A 21,428-nucleotide genomic window follows, 5' to 3' on the forward strand; every position below is an offset into this window, starting at 1 on the left:
TCCCATGCATAGCATGAGTCATAGACTCACAGCTGTAGAGTTGTGGGGGGACCTGAGAGCCCATCTAATCCTAGCTCTGTTTTTACAGATAAGGACTCTGAAGCTCAGGGAGGTTAGGGGGCTTGCCCAATGTCACACAGGCAGTAAACATCAGAGGTCAGATTTAAATCTAGACTCTCTTACTCAAGAACTAGTGCTTTTGCCTGCCTGGCAGGATGAGATAAGGTACACAGGCCAGTCTGCCTTGGTTGGGAGCAGCTGTGCTGGGAAGAGTGAAAAAGCCTGCTCCCCAGAAGATCAGGTATGTGCTCCTGAAGGATAGTCAATAACTCCATCCAACCAAATTCCTAACTCACGGAGGAAGTGAAGGTGCGTAGGGGCAGCAGGCAAAGGATACAGCAGTGGAATGAGGGCCTCATGGTGAAGGACTCAGCTTGGCTAAATGAAGGAGGAGGGGCAATCTTGCACCTCAAGCTAGACCTCCAGCCTGGGGCTGAAGCATACATTCCCAGATACCAACCTCTTTCTCCCCCCATACACATACAAAATTCCATTCTAGTGCCTCCAAGCCCTCACTATTTAAGGTGAGGTAGAAGTCTTTAAATGTGATCTTGACAAGGCTTTTGCACAATGATGAAGTATATGTTATATGTGCTTATTCTCCAACCGGAAAATAGAAAACAGGAGCACCTATGCAGACTGCCTTATTTGATTTGGTATATTTCAGGAGGCACAGGTGGGGATATTTGTGTGGCAAATCTCAAGTCACACTTTCAGCTCCAAACCACATGGAAAAATCTCCCACCTAATTTCTAGATTAGCTCTCTGGAGGTCACTGTCCTAACCACTGAATAATTCTTTATGCTGTTAGTCACTTAGTATTTATTATATATTTCCTTGCATCCTATCTGTATACATGTATATGTTATTTTCTCAATAAGATTATAAATTCACTAAGGATAATCAATTGATCAATAAACAAAGATGTTAATTGCCTATGCCAGGAACAGTGCTAGGCACTGGGGTTATATGTACAACAGCAGGATAGTTATTGCTGTCAAGAAACTTACATGGTCCTGGAGGCAAACAGTCATAGCTACATGAACATGATGGGGGAAGGGGAGCAACAACTGGGGAAGTCAAGGCACTGATTCTGTCTTACTCTTCACTGAGTCTCACATAGAAAGAACCATGAACAGGACTTGGCCTCTGTCAGGTGCTCAACCAACATCTATGAGTAGGCAGAAAAAATAAGGTGAAAAGGGTGACTGGGTTCTGTGTTGTGGGGAAGATACTAAGGGTTGGATGCTTTGGGCTCCAGTACTAGGTCTCTGTGACTTTGGTCAGACTTTTAACTTCTCCGGAGGTGAGCCTCACTGCCCTCAGCTATCCAGTGAGAGGTTGGACTAGCTGCTGTCTAACATCTCTTCCACCTCAGAGACTATCATTCTCTCTAATTCACTCTCTTATTCTTTCCCAATCATCCCAAGGAAAGATTTTTGGCTAAGTGAATAAAAATAAAAGCAGAGGAAAGGAAAGGAAGCCTCAGGGCAATGAGACATAAGCTTAGCTTGCCAGCCTCAGTGGTTTTCTTGTGTTTCATTTTTTTGCTACTGGTACTCCTGGCACCAACACTATAACATGATAATTTTTAATAGGGTAGAAGAACTCTATGGCTACAAAAGTCACATGACTATTGTGAGTCAGAGCTGTAACTTTGAAATTTGGGCCTAGGGAGTAGGAACTTCTCCAGGAAACAGAATTCTGGGAGCCTAGAGAGACCACTCCTACATGGCTACAGACTTAATTTACTCTGTGGCTGTGACCTAGATAGTTGAGGAGGGTGGAGTTAGGGGCTAGAATGTAAGAAGACAGTGGCAGTAATAGCAACAATATATAACTATATATATATATAACTATATATATATATATATAACTATATATATATATATATAAAATAGCAACAATATCTAACTATATATAAAACTATCTCTCTCTTTATATATATATATATATATACACACACATAACAATATATCTTTTTGCCTGGAAAATTTCATGGTGTCTAAAGCATATGAATTTGCTGATAATTACATGGCTATTTTAAGTTTAAAAGATCTTTTCAAAAGGTCAGAGAAAATATGTTTAATATTCATAAAATGGCTAGACATATTAGTTCCTGCCACAGTTTCAGAATTTTAGAACAAAAGTTTTATGCTTTAATTTACCATTCTTGACGTTAGGTGTAACAACTTGTGTGGGTGAACTTCTCTTTTCAACCACTTCTTTCTTCTGGCTAACAGATGAAATGAAACTGTTGAACGTAGAAAGTTGGCCTTTGGCTCCTCTCTCCACCTCCTGGAAATAGGAAGGCAGTCATTGTAGCAAAGTGTTTTTTCCCAGTATACTTAAATACCTACCACTTTAAATAATATTTCCATTAACTGCATCACAGATATATTTGCAATAAGTTTCTTAATTTGAAACTAGGTATATCTGATGCTTTTATATTTACAAAGTACTGAATTTTTGCTGGAAGCAAATTTCAAATTAGGTGATACAATGACAATCTTCATTAACACTGTCCAATTAAAAATCGATTATCGACATTTTAGAAAAGATACCTGAGAAATCTGCAGATGACTAGTTAGACTGATCATTAATTTGCACTGACAAGGTGCTATTTGAGGGAGTTCTCAAAGGGCATCCCCAACCTACACATGCATTTTGGGACCAGAACTGTAACTTCAGTGAGGAAACTCCCTCCCACCCATGCAGAGCAGCACTCACTGTGCACCTTTTAATCTCAGAGTTGTCTTAGGTACTGAGACAGGTGAGGTGATTGCCAAATAGTGGGTGTCTGAAGTGGGAGTTAAACCCAGGTCCAGAGTTAGAGACCAGCTCTTTGTCCACTATGAAATAGCTACCTCTCATGTCATGATTACCCTTAATATTGTAATGATTGGAATGATGCCACCTACTGGAGACTTGCTGTGGGAAAGCTCCACCATGAGGAAATGCCTCAGAGGCATTGTGGCTTTTCCTTGGCGTCAGGAAATGATGTTTGCTCATGGGTGCTGTCTATCAAGGCTACCAGCCAATCAACTTGAGAAGCCTCCTATTTTCTGGGAGGAGACAGGAAGGAGGAAAGGGAGCCTGCTCGGAGAGCGCTTGGGGGCTTTTGGGTTCCTGACTTGATGGTGGTGGTAGCAGAGGGCTTCAAAGGAAATTTGAGGAAAGATAGGAATGCCAGGCTGTTGGAATTCTGTTCTCAATCTTTTTCTATTTTCCAATAAACCCTTAAAAACCTAAACTCGTTTTATCAGTGATTTTAGTCAGTTTCCCCCAAAACTGGGGGAACAGATTAGAATCCACATTTAGAATCTTAAATTACACAATATAAGCATTCAGGGGGATGGAGCCAAGATGGTAGAGAGAAGCCATTGAGTTGCCTGAGCTCTCCTTCTGTTTCCTCAAAAGGAACATTAAATCAAGCCTCTAGACAGATTCTGAAACTACAGAACCTGCAAAGAGACACAATCTTTCAACCAAAGATAATTTAGAAGACTTCAGGAAAGGTCGATCTCACTCGGGCAAAAGGGAGGCGCAGCACACCGCAGCACAATGCAGAGGGGGTCAGGGCAAGTCAGCAGGAAGCTGTGGGCCACAGCCGAGCAACTGAGGCCCCTGGATCCTGGCTCAACAAGCTGGTGGCACAACAGGGCAGTGTTGAAACCCACCTGCACCAGCCAAGACGGCAGGTTGCCAGCTAGAGGGCCACACACAGGACAGGCGCAACCAGGCCTACCGATCCCAGCGCATGCTGCCAGCAAGCCTAGGGTGGCGAGAAATCCACAAGCCATAGAAGTCTCAGTGTAGAAAGCCAGTGACACAGTCCCTATACCCCAGCACAAGAAGCTTGAAACAGGGACCCTGGTGCTCCCAGAGCAGACCTCAACTTAAAAAAATATATAAGCATTCAGATGGCACACTGTCAATTAAAATTTACAGCCAGGGAGAATCCCATAAATCATCTTAGTTCAATCTTCTAGTTTTATTCAAGGTTATTCTGAAGGCTGGTGTCTCTTAAAAGGTCAATCTCTCAGATTGACTGAGAATTCTTCCTAGGTGGTATAATTGTACTTTGAGTCAATGTTATTGTTTGTCCTTTCATTTCTGAAGAGGACCAATGACATCACTGGGTGACATCTTGATGCATGCATGAATTGGATTCAATTTAGGCAGAGTTGTACCAAGTCCTCAGCCTCACTCTCCTTTCCAGGGTCATCAGAGTCCAGGGGCAGGACAAAGGTTAGGATGACCTCTGATAGCCTGGGATGCAGCAGATGACCTTGATATCTTCAATGTCTGACTAAGGTGCTTCATAGCACCTGCTTCAGCTACCTTTATGGCTGTTAGAACAAATGGTTCTCATCCACCCATTCTGCCAGGGGGAAATCTTCACAGGCTTGGGGTAGACACTCCCCTAACTCACCAATGGGTTTGAGGCCCCTCAATTACCCTCAACCTGGTTTAGCCCATCTGTTGAGATGTTTTACAGGGGTGTGGCTACTGTGCATGCTATAGCTTCTTGGACACCAACAGTAGATAAGCAGCCCTGCAAATCGTGCTAGTTCTCCCTGAACACCACAGAAGGTCATTCCAAGTTAAGTGTTGTAATGGAATTTATTAATTTGATCATTGACAATGCTATGCTAAGGTTTAGTAAAAATACAGCAATTCAAACAATTAAAGAAGAGAATCCAGCTTTCCAGACCAGAGTCTAGAATCCAGTTTTTCCAGATCAGAATCCAGACCAGAGTCCAGAATCCAGTTTCCTCCTGATGACATCTTACCACTTCAAGAAGACAAGAGAACTCAGAGACTTTATATGTTTTGTTAGTTTTTACTATCTCCTTTCTGTTATAATATACACTATCTGTAACATGTACTCTCTGCAGAGGCTCTCCCTTTGCAAGACTAATGTCAAAGCGTCGGTGCATGAGGACAAAAAAATCGCCCCTCTGGACAAAACTTTCCTCTCTTCCTTTTCTATATTGTTGTTCACATATTATTAGTTAGCAATAGTTATTATATTCTTTTTACTGTTCCGTCAAGGAAATATTTTGTTTCTTGAGGAACAAAAGGGGGGAATGTGGTAAAAAGTTTTAACAGTCAGTTAGATAATGGAGAGACGCCAGTTTTTTTTAGGACCACCCTTTTGGGGAGGAGACCAACAGCATGAGCTACGCACACCAGTCCGCCTGCGACGCAGGCCAGATTGCCTGCTGAGCACTCAACTTCTGGGGTGCAAGCTTAAAAGGCAAGGAGAGATGAGCAGGAAGAGTTAAGAGAAACCTGGAGGGTCTTACGTGAGCTGATGATGAGTGAGATGAGCAGAACCAGAAGAACATTGTACACAGTATCATCAACATTGAGTGTTGACCTACTGTGATGGACTATATTCTTCTCACCAATGCAGTGGTACAGAAGAGTTCCAGGGAACTCATGATAGAAGAGGATCTCCAAATCCAAGAAAAAAAAAGAAAGAAAGAACTGTGGAGTATAGATGCTGATTGAACAATATTATTTCTTTTGTTTTGGGTGCTGTTGTGTTTTTTTTCTATTTTGAGGTTTTGCATCACTGCTCTGATTTTTTCTCTTGTAACAGGATTAATGCAGAAATAGGATTAATGTTATTATGTGTATATATATATATATATATGTGTGTGTGTATATATCTATATCTATATGTATATGTATAGAGATATATAGACATAACCTATATCAGATTACCCGCTGTCTAGGGGAGGGGGGAGGGAGGGGAGGGAGGGAGAAAAATCTGAAATTGTAAAGCTTGTATAAACAAAAGTTGAGAACTATCTTTACATGTAACGGAAAAAAATAAAATACCTTATACATTAAAAAAAAATAAAATAAAATTTAAAAAAAGGCAAGGAGAGAGGGGCGGAGCCAAGATGGCGGAGAGGAAGCAGCAAGCTGCCTGAGCTCTCCTTCTGTTCCCTCAAAACGAACATTAAATCAAGCCTCTGGACAGATTCTGAAACTACAGAACCTGCAAAGAGACAGAGAGACACAGTCCTCCAACCAGAGATAATTTAGAAGACTTCAGGAAAAGGTCGGTCTGACTCGGGCAAAAGGGAGGCCCAGCGCAGGGCAGCAACCCAGCGCCGAGGGGGTCGGGGCAAGTCAGCAGGAGCTGCGGGCCACAGCCGAACAACTGAGGCTCCCGGAACCTGGTTCAAAAATCTGGTGGCCAAGAAGGACAGTGGAAAAACTTACCTGCACCGGCCGAGAGGGCCACGAACGGCGGGATCAGACGCCGGGTTCTGGCGCCTGGCTGGCTGAGCACAATCATACAGGAAGTGCAGGGCGGGGCATCTCCACACACCATAAAGGCCTCAGAGTAAAAGCCCGGTCACACAGCACCTATACACCTGCACAAGAAGCCCAAAACAGGGACCCTGGTGCCCCCAGAGCAGACCTCAACTTAAAGAATAAATAAATAAGCTGCAATAATGAGTAAGAAGCAAAAAAGAGCCCTCTCCATTGAGAGCTTCTGTATCAATAGGGAAGAAGCCAACACAAACTCAGATGAGGACAATAGCCTCAAATTGGCTACATCTGAAGCCTCACAAGGGAAGGTGAATTGGTCGCAAGAACAAAAAGCCTTCCTGGAAGAGCTCAAAAAGGATTTTAAAAATCAATTGCAAGAGGTAGAAGAAAAAATGGGGAGAGAAATGAAAGCAAAACAAAAAAACTATGAAAAAAGAATCAGCAGCTTGGAAAAGGAAGCTGAAGAAAACAAAGCCTTAAAAAATTCATTTGGCCAAATGGAAAAAAAGCTGCATAATCTCACTGAAGAAAACAATACCTTAAAAAATTCACTTAGCCAAATGGAAAAAAAGGTACATAATCTCACTGAAGAAAACAATACCTTAAAAAATTCACTTAGCCAAATGGAAAAAAAGGTGCATAATCTCACTGAAGAAAACAATGCCTTAAAAATTAAAGTGGGACAGTTGGAAGAAAAGGAATCCATGAGACACCAAGAATCAGTCAAGCAGAATAAAAAAAATGAAAAAATAGAAGAAAATGTGAAATACCTCATTGGAAAGACAACTGATCTGGAAAACAGATCGAGGAGAGACAATCTGAGAATCATTGGACTGCCTGAAAGCCATGACCAGAAAAAGAATCTAGATACCATATTCCAGGAAATTATTAAGGAGAACTGCCCTGATATCATAGAATCAGAGGATAAAATCATCATTGAAAGAATCCATCGATCACGTCCTGAAAGAGACCCCAATAGGAAAACTCCAAGGAATATTGTAGCCAAATTCCAGAATTATCAGGTGAAGGAGAAAATACTCCAAGCAGCCAGAAAGAAGCAATTTAAATATCATGGAGCCACAGTCAGGATTGCTCAGGACCTGGCAGCTTCAACATTAAAGGACCGCAAGGCTTGGAATATGATATTCCGGAATGCAAAGGAGATTGGATTGCAGCCGAGAATCTATTACCCAGCAAAAATGTGCATTTTCTTTCAGGGGAAAAGATGGACATTTAATGACATTGGGGACTTTCAATCTTTCCTGGTGAAAAGACCAGAACTGAATAGAAAATTTGATCTCAACATACAAGACTCAAGAGAAGTTTAAAAAGGTAAACAGAGGGGAAAAAAAAAAGTTACCCTATTAGGTTAAACTGTTTATATCCCTACACAGGAAGATAATACTCATAACTCTTAAGAACTGTAAATGTATTTGGGCAGAGAGAAGGACTTTATATAGAGGGTATAAATATAAATTGTCTTTGATGTGATGATACAAAAGAATTAAGGGGATAAAAAGGGAGTCTATGGGGAGGAGAGGAAAGGGGAGGTATAATGGGATGAATTATATCATATGAAGAGGTGGAAAAAACCCTATTATAATAGAGGGAAAGAAAGGAGGGGGGAACATGGTTTCAACCCTATTCTCATTAGATTTGACTCAAAGAGGGAATAACATATACGTTCATTGGGATAAAGAAACTTAACTCATTCTTTAGGGAAACAAAAGGGGAAGGGAAAGGGGGGGACTGATAGAAGGGAGGACAAAAGCAAGGGAGAAAAGGGTAAAGAAAAGAGAGGGGGGTGATAAAAAGGGAGGGCAGACTGGGGGAGGCAGGGGTAAGAAGTAAAACGTCGGTGAGGAGGAATAGGGTGAAAGAAGGGGGGAAAAGTACAAAGGGGGTAAATAGAATGGAGGGGAATAGACAGTCAGTAATAATAACTGTGAATGTGAATGGGATGAACTCTGCTATAAAACGGAAGCGAATTGCAGAGTGGATTAAAAACCAGAACCCTACAATATGCTGTTTACAAGAAACACATTTGAAGCAGAGAGATACACACAGAGTAAAGGTAAAAGGCTGGAGCAGAATATATTATGCCTCAGCTAAAGTAAAAAAGGCAGGGGTAGCAATCCTTATCTCAGACAAAGTGCAGGCAAAAATAGATCTCATTAAAAGAGATAAGGAAGGAAATTACATCTTACTTAAAGGTACTATAGATAATGAAGTAATATCAATATTGAATATGTATGCGCAAAGTGGTATAGCATCCAAGTTCTTAGAGGAGAAGTTAAATGAGTTACAAGAGGAATTAGATAGTAATACTATACTAGTGGGGGATCTGAATCTCCCCCTCTCAGAATTAGATAAATCTAGCCAAAAAATAAATAAGAAAGAAGTGAAAGAGGTGAATAGATTACTAGAAAAGTTAGACATGATAGATGTCTGGAGAAAATTGAATGGGGATAGAAAGGAATATACCTTTTTCTCAGCAGTACATGGCACATTTTCAAAAATTGACCATGTATTAGGGCACAAAAACATCATAGTCAAATGTAGAAAGGCAGAAATAGTAAATGCATCCTTCTCAGATCATGATGCAATAAAAATTACATGTAAGAAAGAGCCAGGGAAAAGTAGAATGAAAATCAATTGGAAACTAAATCATTTCATTCTAAAGAATGAATGGGCCAAACAAGAAATCATAGAAACAATCAATAACTTTATCCAAGAGAATGACAATAATGAGACAACATACCAAAATCTATGGGATGCAGCCAAAGCAGTGCTTAGGGGAAAATTTATAGCTCTAAATGCTTACATGAATAAGAAAGAGAAAGAGGAGATTAATGAATTGGGCATGCAACTTAAAAAGTTAGAAAAAGAACAAATTAGAAATCCCCAATTAGACACTAAATTAGAGATCCTGAAAATTAAAGGAGAAATCAATAAGATTGAAAGCAAAAAAACTATAGAATTAATCAATAAAACTAAGAGCTGGTTTTATGAAAAAACCAATAAAATAGATAAAATACTGGTTAATTTGATTAAAAAAAAGAAAGAAGAAAACCAAATTACCAGTATCAAAAATGAAAAGGGTGATGTTACCACCAATGAAGTGGAAATTAAAGCAATAATTAGGAAATATTTTGCCCAACTGTATGCCAATAAATTTGACAATCTAAATGAAATGGATGAATATTTACAAAAATACAAACTGCCCAGGTTAACTGAAGAGGAAATAAAATCCTTAAATAAACCCATATTAGAAAAAGAAATTGAACAAGCTATTAATGAACTCCCTAAGAAAAAATCCCCAGGGCCAGATGGGTTTACGGGTGAATTTTACCAAACATTTAAAGAACAATTAATTCCAATATTATACAAATTATTTGGAAAAACAGGTGAAGAAGGAGTTCTACCAAATTCGTTTTATGACACAAATATGGTGGTGATACCAAAACCAGGCAAAGCAAAAACAGAGAAAGAAAATTATAGACCAATTTCCCTAATGAATATTGATGCTAAAATCTTAAATAAGATATTAGCAAGGAGATTACAGCAAGTGATCACCAGGATAATACACTATGACCAGGTGGGATTTATACCAGGAATGCAGGGCTGGTTCAACATTAGGAAAACTATTAACATAATCAACCACATCAATAAGAAAACCAACCAAAATCATATGATTATCTCAATAGATGCAGAGAAAGCTTTTGACAAAGTACAGCACCCATTCCTAATAAAAACACTAGAGAGTTTAGGAATAGGGGGAGCTTTCCTTAGAATAATAAACAGTATCTACCTAAAGCCATCAGCAAGTATTATATGCAATGGAGATAAATTAGAGGCCTTCCCAATAAGATCAGGGGTGAAACAGGGATGTCCATTATCACCCCTATTATTTAATATTGTCCTAGAAATGTTAGCTTTAGCAATCAGAGAAGAGAAAGGAATTAAAGGAATTAGAATAGGCAAGGAGGAAACAAAACTATCACTCTTTGCAGATGATATGATGGTATACTTAAGGAATCCTCGAGAATCAAGTCAAAAATTACTTGAAACAATTAACAACTTTAGCAAAGTAGCAGGATATAAAATAAATCCACATAAATCATCAGCATTTCTATACATGACCAACAAAGTCCAGCAGCAAGAGATAGAAAGAGAAATTCCATTTAAAGTAACGGTAGGTAATATAAAATACTTGGGAGTCTACTTGCCAAGACAAACCCAGGAACTCTATGAACACAACTACCAAACACTCTTCACACAAATCAAATCAGATCTAAATAATTGGAAAGATATCAATTGCTCATGGATAGGCAGAGCTAATATAGTAAAAATGACAATACTGCCTAAATTAATGTACTTATTCAGTGCCATACCAATCAGGCTACCTAAAAATTATTTTATACAGCTAGAAAAAATAATAACAAAATTCATCTGGAAAAACAAAAAATCAAGAATATCCAGGGAAATAATGAAAAAAAATTCACAGGAAGGTGGGTTAGTGGTACCAAACCTGGAGCTTTACTATAAAGCGGCAGTCATCAAAACTATCTGGTACTGGCTAAAAAATAGAGTGGTAGATCAATGGAATAGGCTAGGCTCAGGAAATGCAGTAGTAAATGACACTAGTAATGTAGTGTTTGATAAACCCAAAGACTCCAGCTTCTGGGATAGGAACTCAGTATTTGACAAAAACTGCTGGGAAAACTGGAAGATAGTATGGCAGAAATTAGGCTTAGACCAACATCTTACACCTTATACTAAAATAAGGTCAAAATGGATACATGATTTAGACATAAGAGGTGATACCATAGGTAAATTAGGAGAGAAAGGAATAGTGTACCTATCAGATCTTTGGAAAGGAGAACAGTTTTTGACCAAACATGAGATAGAGTATATTATAAAATGCAAAGTGGATGATTTTGATTATATTAAATTAAAATTTTTTTGTACAAACAGAAGCAATGCATCCAAAATTAGAAGGGAGGCAGAAAGCTGGGAAACAATTTTTGTGGCCAGTGCTTCTGATAAAGGCCTCATCTCTAAAATATATAGGGAATTAAATCAAATTTATAAGAATCCAAGTCATTCCCCAATTGAGAAATGGTCAAAGGATATGAACAGGCAGTTTTCTGATGAAGAAACCAAAGCTATCTATTCCCATATGAAAAAATGCTCTAAATCTCTAATGATTAGAGAGATGCAAATTAAAACAACTCTGAGGTACCACCTGACACCTATCAGATTGGCTAAAATGACAAAAAAGGAAGATAATAAATGTTGGAGAGGCTGTGGGAAAATTGGAACACTAATGCATTGTTGGTGGAGCTGTGAGCTGATCCAACCATTCTGGAGAGCAATTTGGAATTATGCCCAAAGGGCAATAAAGCTGTGCATACCCTTTGACCCAGCAATCCCACTTTTAGGTCTTTTGCCCAAAGAAATCATGGAAGGGGGAAAGGGACCCACATGTACAAAAATATTTATAGCTGCTCTTTATGTGGTGGCAAGGAATTGGAAGTTGAGGGGGTGCCCATCAATTGGGGAATGGCTGGACAAGTTGTGGTATATGAATACAATGGAATACTATTGTGCTGTAAGAAATGATGAGCAGGAAGAGTTCAGAGAAACCTGGAGGGTCTTACGTGAGCTGATGATGAGTGAGATGAGCAGAACCAGAAGAACATTGTACACAGTATCATCAACATTGAGTGTTGACCTACTGTGACGGACTATATTCTTCTCACCAATGCAATGGTACAGAAGAGTTCCAGGGAACTCATGATAGAAGAGGATCTCCAAATCCAAGAAAAAAAAAGAAAGAAAGAACTGTGGAGTATAGATGCTGATTGAACCATATTATTTCTTTTGTTTTGGGTGCTGTTGTTTTTTTTTCTATTTTGAGGTTTTGCATCACTGCTCTGATTCTTTCTCTTGTAACAGGATTAATGCAGAAATAGGATTAATGTTATTATGTGTATATATATGTGTGTGCATATATATATATCTATATGTATATGTATAGAGATATATAGATATAACCTATATCAGATTACCTGCTGTCTAGGGGAGGGGGGGAGGGAGGGGAGGGAGGGAGAAAAATCTGAAATTGTAAAACATGTATAAACAAAAGTTGAGAACTATCTTTACATGTAACGGAAAAAATAAAATATCTCACAAAAAAAATAAAAAATAAAAAAAGTAAGGGAAAAAAAAAAAAGGCAAGGAGAGAACGGAAGTGGGGCCTTTTTTCCTGCTCCGCTGGTCTCCTGGCTGCACTGCATAGACAGATGCGGACTGGAGTTTGATTCGGCCCGGCTCTCAGTTAACAGCACGCGCTTGACTCGGTCTCTCACCCCAAAGGTGGCCTTCCGCTTTTGGTGAGTTTTATATGGAATATAGACTAAGCCTAGACTTAAGACGATTTGTATTGTATTTCTACTTTCCTATCCTTCTAATCAACATCACCTTGTGACTACCATACAATAAAAGCTCTATCTAGAAAACCAGAAGCTTCTTCCATTTACTAGTCTAGGAGATAAATTAAGGGAAAGGTTAAGTAGGGTAGATTTATGATCTAATATCCAATTTTAATCTCACAGTGTGTAGGTCCAAAAGTTAGGCTACCTAATGTGAATAATGGAGAGTAACATGCATATAACATAAAATCTACTCACTAATGCATTTTGCCATATATAATTTATTATTAAATTAATAGTGGATATTTGATTTACCTCTAACTTATGAACACAGGGATATATAAGTGATAAATCTGAGCTTTAAGATTATTCTTCTGGCCATTTATGATATGCCTCAGCCTCTAGTCTCCTGCTTATCAGAATGTAGGAGTTAAATGCCTTCTTGACAACTTAATTCTTTTTTTTTTTTTTTTTGGTGAGGCAATTGGGGTTAAGTGATTTGCCCAGGGTCACAGAGCTAGTAAGTGTAAAATGTCTGAGGCCGGATTTGAACTCAGGTCCTCCTGAATCCAGGGCTGGTGCTCTATCCACTGTGCCACCTAGCTGCCCCAACAACTTAATTCTAAACAGCTCTCATTCTAGCTCTCTTTGCCAGAAACCTCTTCTTATTACTTTTGGTCAAGACTCAGTTTGATTGGCTTGCTGATATTGCTATCAGCTTCCTAAATTTACTCAGAAAGGCTCCTTCCAACAAAAAATGTAACATTTGCTATAGCAATTTTGTCATGATCTTTCATTTACATGAAAACTAATTAATAGGTCCAGCTTGAACCTGTTAAAACTCTGTAGTTTACTAGAGACTTCCAAGAATGATTGAACCTTGTTTTCTTTTACATGGACACATTAAAACCCACCTGAACAAATGGATCAATTATTAAGCCAAGTCAAGAAGGGTTTCTTTCTAACGGTGGCTTCTTATATTTAATATTGAATCTTTTATTCAGTGGGCTGGCACCTTGCTCACATTTTATAGCTGCCTCATGAAAAAGACATTCTCAAAGCTGAATGGAAATAGCCTAGTGATTAACCTCTGGAACAAGAGCCATAGTAACACATACTCAGTTGTAACTCCACCTATGTGCTCTCAGCTTTGCTATATGCCTCACTCCCATCTGCAGTTTGGGCACTGACCTTACACTCATCTCTGCCATAGATGCTTGCCCGTGTGTGCAGAACAAACTCATTTTTCTTCTGCAGTGATCATTCTGATTATAATAAGCCCCAATAGATTCAAAGACTTCTATTCACTTGATAATTCACTGTGGGCAAGCCAGGTGTTAGCTTTTATAATCACTAGTTCCTAGGAATTTGATTTCAAGGAACTTATACATTGCAACAATTTCCCTAATCAAATCAATTCTGTAGTCCCACAGAGTTTGTTAAAATGGGATTTAAGCACAGTGTTTTAATACCCTGTAATAATAATACAATACATAGTATTACTAAGTGGACAAGGGGGAAAATTAAATTCTAGGAATATACAGGCATGAGGAATCATATATGTAAGAGAAAATAAATAAGAAGAGAAATGGAGAAATTACTGACATAAAATAAGTCTCAAAACTAGAAAAAGGAATAAATAGCAACAGCTTGTTACAAAGAATCAAATTAAACTGTAGAAGAAAAATTTTAAACTATATTCTTTATATAGTAGAATGAACTAACCAAGTTTTCTAAACTAATTTTGGTGGATTATGTATAACTAGTTTTTAAACTAGCTATAGTGTTCTAGGCCCATTACTGTCTCAAGGTTAGTATTTTAAAAATCATTTACGAATACACTGAAATATAGCCAAGGACAGTATCGGAGATTGGGCAGCTTATATATTGATTCAGAGTATGATGTATAAAGGCAAAAATACCAACATTTTTGTGCTGGAGGGGATGTAGCACAAAAGCCAGTGGTTACTAGCAGATATACATAATAAAGGCAGGCATATGGAATAGGAGCAGAGGCTAATGGCCTTGTCTCCTTCACCTAGACTTTTTTTTTGGTCCTTAGGTTCCTCTGGATGCCCATGCAGAGTGTTTCATGAGAAAAGGGGAAATTTCATTGTCTCAGCTCACACATAGTCACTGAATAAGTCTCTCTTTCAAGGGTTTGCTAATTGTTGCATCACAGCAGTTGGTAGCAGAAAGCAGCAGATATCTGGCCCTGAAGAGAGGACAACTAGCAGATGATAGGCAGATAGCAGCTCAGCAACCATGAGACCAGTACTTGGGTACTTTCCTTCTCTCTTCGGAAAGTCAAAGCTCTGATTTTTTGAGGTTGCGATTATTCTCAAGGGAAGCCCTAAGGCTGTCACTATCTCACAAATAAACTAGGATATTACTGGGTGAGGACACACAGTTACCATGGACTTCTCCATGACATGCCAAGATATCTATTAATAGGTCCTAGGTTGGGGTCTGTTCATATACACAAGCTGCCTTGCTTCTCCTCTCCCCATTCCTTCTCCCATTCCCCCACACCCCCACTCCCCATGAAGACCCAAGTCTGCTCTGCTACACTCTGGTCTGTCCTTTGAACAGAGAAATGGCAAGAAAAATGTAAAGCAATGCTATTTTACTATAAGAGAATAGAATAGACAAGTAGCTCTACAAGGGCATGTTCTCTAAAAGAGTTCTAGCCAACTAAATGACATTAGGGGCATGTCCATACTCTAACCAACTGATCTTAAAACTAGGAGGAGCCAAAGGGCAGTTCCAACAAACCTAATTGATTTTGGGTAGCCTCAATCTCTGGGACCTAATCTGGACTTGTCTTTGTCCTCTTAACAAGGTACATAATGGACATGTCCATACTCTATCGAGAGAACTCCCCTAGTCAATCCTCCTTATGCTTATATCAAGTCTAAATCTTCTCTGTTACTTTCATGAATTGTTCCTAATTCTCTTCAAAAATAGCAAACATTGAAGCAAAGGAAATGGAGGAACAAAAGGGGAATATCATTTACTCAGGGTAAAAAAGCAATCAAATGATGGAGCTGGATACAGCCTTCTGATGTATTCTGATTTTTGATGTATTCAGACTAAGTGATGAGTAGTGAAAAAATGTCTATATGGAACTTCCTTGCAGAAGATAAACTGTAAGGATATAGATGGTACTAGGGGCAGCTAGGTGGCACAGTGGATAGAGCACCAGTCCTGGAATCAGGAGTACCTGAGTTCAAATCCGGCCTCAGACACTTAACACTTACTAGCTGTGTGACCCTGGGCAAGTCACTTAACACCAATTGCCTCACTAAAAACAAACAAACAAACAAACAAAAAACTATTTGGTACTGGCTAAGAAATAGGGAGGAGGATCAGTGGAATAGGTTAGGCACACAAAACATAGCAGTAAGTGAAGACAGCAACCTCCTGTTTGATAAACCCAAAGACTCTAGCCTTCAGGATAAGAACTATTTGACAAAAACTGCTGGGAAAACTGGAAAATAGTATGGCAGAAATTAGGCATAGACCAACATATTACACCATACAACAAAGTAAAGTCAAAATGGGTACAAGATATAGACATAAAGGGTGATGCCATAGGCAAATTAGAAAAAGAAGAAATAGTTTACTTGTTGGAACTATAGTGAGTAGAAGAATTTAAGACTAAAGATGAATTAGAAAACATTATGAAATGCAGAATAGATCATTTTGGATACATTAAATTAAAAAGGTTTTGCACAAACAAAACCAATGCAACCAAGATTAGAAGGAAAACAGAAAGCTGGAAAACAACTTTTACAGACAATGTTTCTGATAAAGGCCTCATATCTAAAATATATAGAGAACTAAATCAAATATATAAGAATACAAGTCATTTCCCAGTTGAGAATTAGCAGTTTTCAGACGATGAAATTAAAACTATCTACAGCCATATAAAAAATGTTTTCAATCACAATTAAAACTACTCTGAGGTACCACCTATCCAAATGCCTAATATAACAAAAAAAGAAAATGATAAATGTTGGAGATGTGGGAAAATTGAAACACTAATGCACTGCGGTGGAGCTGTGAACTAATCCAAAGATTCTGGAGAGCAATTTGGAACCATGTGCAAAAGGCTTTAAAACTGTGCATACCCTTTGACCCAGAAATGCCACTACTAGATCTATATCCCAAAGAGATCATAAAAAAGGGAAAAGGACCTACATGTACAAAAATATTTATAACTGCTCTTTTTGTGGTAGCAAAGAATTGGAAATTGAGGGGATGCCCTTCAATTGGGGAATGGCTAAACAAGTTATGGAATATGAATGTAATGGAATACTATTGTGCTGTAAGAAATGATAAACAGATGGATTTCAGAAAAACCTGGAAAAACTTACACGAATTAATGCTGAGTGAAATGAATAGAATGAAGAGAACATTGTACATGGCCTGAACAACACTGTAGGATGATCAACTATGATAGACTTAACTCTTTTTAGCAATACAATGATCCAAGACAATGCCAAAAGACTTCTGGTGGAAAACGCTCTCCACATTCAAAAATAGATTTATAGAGTCTGAATGCAGACAGAAGCATACTATTTTCATTTTTGTTGTTGCTTTTTTGTTATTTTTCTTTTTTATTCTTTCTTGCATTTTTTCCTTTTGTTCTGATAAATATGGAAATATGTTTAACATGATAGTAATATATAATCTATATCAAATTACTTACTGGTCTTGGGAGGAATGAGGGAAGGGAGGGTGGGAGAAAAATTTGGAACTCAAAAAATATCTTTACATGTAATTGAGAAAAATTAAAAATAAAAATTTAAATGAAAAAAATAAAGTAAGTAGTAAAAAAAGTAAGTACTAAATCAAAGAACTATACCTGGGTAGAGATGATAATCCATAGAAGCTTATGATCCAAGTGAAAGAGTATAAGGAAAAAAAGAGAGCATGGCTCAGGATAGAGTATTGTGGTGGACAGAGTGTTGTACTTGGAATTGGGAAGACCTAGGTCTAAACCCCATCTCAGACACTTTTCTGTGTCTCATTTTTCTCATCTGTACTTTTGTTCTTTTTATAGCACTTGATATTTTTGATAAACCTAGGTAAATCCTTTAAGTTTTCTGTGTCTCATTTTTCTCATCTGTAAAATGACAAGAGTGAATTTCATGGCCTCTAAGGTCCCTACCTACTCCAAATCTATGACTTGATGATATAGATAATGATCCATCAAAAAAGATGGAGAGTAAGGCAGGTAGGAAGAGAACCAAGGGAACCACAAAACCTAGAGAGCCAAGACTATCTAGTAGTAGAGGTTCATCAACAATATCAAGTGCTGTAAAAAGAACAAAAGGGGGATTGAGAACCTCTCCCCTCTCCCACTCCCTCACAGCTCAAGAGAGGAATTATATAGCAGAATGTATTACAGCTGATTTCACAGGAAAAGAAAGCAAAAAGCTCAACATGATAAAAGTCTTATGAATTAAAATAATGTTAATCTTCATCACTCAATCAGCACCCCTCTCCTAATAGCCCTAATAACTGAGGGAGGGCACACAAACTTAACCCACTGGCTTGGGGTGATATCTACTTAGGGATTTACCTTCTACTGTAGTCTCTGCCGACATTTCCCACTCACATCTTTCCTTCAGCAATCTGTTACAAGAAACACTAGATCTCAACTCCATCCAGCTATATGCAGAGAAGGCAAAAATATCTGAGAGTAGAACTGTGCTCTGCCTGAGTGATCCCTCAGGAAGACTAAATTGGCAGAAATTTTGCCCTAACTCTCACATCTATCCCTCTCCCAAGTCTACAAAGTGTCAGATATTTCCTGAGCTAAACAGAGAATTGGAATAGGGTGGCAAAAATCCTGGGAATACATTAAGCTTGAAAAAAAAAAAAGGGACTGGAATCCATTTGGGGCCGTCCTATCCCCCAGAGGCTTCCTGTGTCAAGGGCCCAGGCCCGCAGACATTACATTCCTCAAAGGGAGTGGAGTCTGAGGTCCAGTTCCCAGGGTTAACCAGACATCAAAGGGGGAGGAGTCAGAAAGTGAGTGACACGGAAATATAAGAAAAAAGACTAAAATCACCAATGATCTTTGGAGGAAGAAAACTCAATTTAAAACCTAGAGTACAAGCAGATAAATTAACAAGGAAGATAGTAGAATTAGAAGAGGCAAACAGTTTTAAGACATTTAAAACATTATAAACATATCTAGATAAATGTTACAAGACAAAGGAAACTGAAATTAAACCAATATCTAATGAAACAGAGAACACTTTGGATCCCCAAGAAAACATGGAATCACAGCAGGAAGTTCCTGAATGGTTCAAGAAAAAAAATCAGAATCTTCAGAGGTTAGAATGGAACAAGTGGCAAAATTGCTGGCCTGCACAGCAGAAGTAATTAGCAGAACAGAAAAACTTGAATCCATAGTGTTGAGTCTCTATGAAAAGCCAAAGAAAGAACAATAGGTTGGAAATATAAATATACTAAAATGAAGGACAATCTGGAAGAAGAGAAGCAAAAAAGCAATAACATTTTTAAAAAAAGATCTCCATACAAACAAAACATATTCATATGAAAGACAAGATGCATAGAGACAACTTAATGCTCATAGGCCTCCCAGAAGAACACGGGAAGTCAAAAAACCTGACCATCATGGCACAAGAAATAATAACAAAAAAGCTGTTAAAACTACTCAATACAATAAACAAAGTACCTATCAAAAGAACCCACAGATCACCTCACTGTCCAAGACACACAATGGTTAAATTTCATAATTACAATGATGAACAACAAATGCTGCAAGTCACCAGGAGAAAGATATTCAAATATAAAAGAAAGGAAATTCAAATAATACAAGATTATTCCACACTAACTAGAAACTAAAGCTGGCAATGGAATAATATATTATGAAAAACAAAAGAGCTTAAGATATAGTCCAAAATGATATGTCTTCCAAACCTGAACCTAATCATTAATGAAAAAAGAGCAATTTTCATTATAAGAGAGACATTTGAAGCATTCTTGGGGAATGGGGGAAGATGTGGGTAGATTACTTACAAATACTGGAATCAACAGAAGCAAAAGAAAGTATATAATTACCACTACCAAGGAAAGCACAAGTAATGAACTAAATCACTCCAACTCGAGAGTTAAAAAAAAAAACAAACTACAAAGAGAATGGTATGTATTAGGCTAAAAATGATAACAGAATGGCCGGTAAGTACGTAAGAGGCTAAAGAAAAAAACAGAATCTAAAGAAATAGAAGTTACAATGAAGGACCAAGCTTGAAATAGCATGTTCTAAAATCCACAACCACATCTACCAGTGAATCAATGTATTTTGTTGGGGGGTGCATATAAGGAAAGAAATGGGGTGTAGGATGAAGGGAAATGTGTAACATATTCTAATCTAGTCTATGCTAAACAATAAAGGAACTATAACTTCTTTAGTCCCTCAGCAAGAAAGGAGGCAAAGGGAGGTATTAAAACAAGGTGAAAAAAAGAGGGAGATCTTTATTCAGTGGAGGCTGGGTCTCACTGGAGAATATTCCCATAAGGAGAGATAGATGTATCTTGTAATGGAAAGTGGATACCTTACAATGTGTCTTACTTTGCAGGGCGTTGTTGCATAAGGAGACCCACTCCCTCAGAGATAATGTGCCTCCATGGACACATCCTGCCTCAAGAGAAGGAAAATTAGAACTCTCTGGGGGAAACCAGCACCCATGGATAAGAATGTTGGACTCAGAGCATGGCTAATAGAAAGAAAGGGATCGTGGGAGGAGAGGGGGTTAGAATTGGGCAACATAATTTAGGACCTCAGTACTGATACTCCAATTTCCAGAGCAGGGGCCACTGTACTTTCACTCTACCCAGAAGAAGAAGCTGGGAACCAGACATATCTCTGGAATAGAAGAGGGCCTTGACTCTGTCTCTCCTAAGAAAAGGGATCATGCAGTCTAGGCAAAGAACAGGGCTACGCACTCTGATCCAGCAACAGGATAAGAGATAAGACAAGCCAGGCCCATATAATGTCAGGACAGTCCCTACCAGAACTGTACAAAGCTTAAACTTAATACAAAGTACCAATCTGGACAGGAAGATTGGAGAATAAACAAACAAAAGAAGATAAAGAGGTATTACTATGCCAGGGATGTTCAATACACAAACCCAGAAAAGGAAAAGAACTCCAAAAAACCTACAAGTAAAGCTTCAATGAAAAACATGATTTAAAGATAAGTTCAATTAGAATTCCTTGAAGAAATGATGCATTTTGAAATTATATAAAATGACATTACCTAAACTAATTTATATATTCAAAGCCATCCTGGTTAAATTTATTATTTTGCTGAATTAGAAAAGTCATAACAAAATTCATTTATAAGAACAAAAAGTCATGAATAGTGAAAGAACTAATAAAAATGTAAAGGAAAGAAGTTTAGCAGCATTAGATATTAAACTATATTATAAGGCACTAATTATCAAAACTATCTGGTACTAAGAAATAGAAAGGTAGTTCAGTGGAAGAGAGTAGATATACAATTTACATCAGCAAATGAATATAGTACCTTGTATTGTTTGAGAACAAACTTTGAGTGGAGAAGTCAATTTTGACTATTATAAATATTCAAA

General features: G+C 38.1%; 1 protein-coding gene across 6 annotated transcripts in view; it reads right to left on the reverse strand.

Moving 5' to 3' along the window:
- Positions 1-21,428, reverse strand: part of HECTD2 (HECT domain E3 ubiquitin protein ligase 2) — a 125,234-nt gene that overhangs the window by 76,274 nt on the left and 27,532 nt on the right. For all 6 annotated transcript variants that reach the window (XM_043990061.1, XM_043990057.1, XM_043990060.1 and 3 more), the window contains one exon: positions 2,229-2,358. In XM_043990061.1, coding sequence (XP_043845996.1) covers positions 2,229-2,358 — 130 coding nt within the window. The remainder of the gene's footprint in view (positions 1-2,228; positions 2,359-21,428) is intronic.

This window comes from Dromiciops gliroides, chromosome 2 (assembly GCF_019393635.1).
Source record: "Dromiciops gliroides isolate mDroGli1 chromosome 2, mDroGli1.pri, whole genome shotgun sequence".
Taxonomy (NCBI): domain Eukaryota; kingdom Metazoa; phylum Chordata; class Mammalia; order Microbiotheria; family Microbiotheriidae; genus Dromiciops; species Dromiciops gliroides.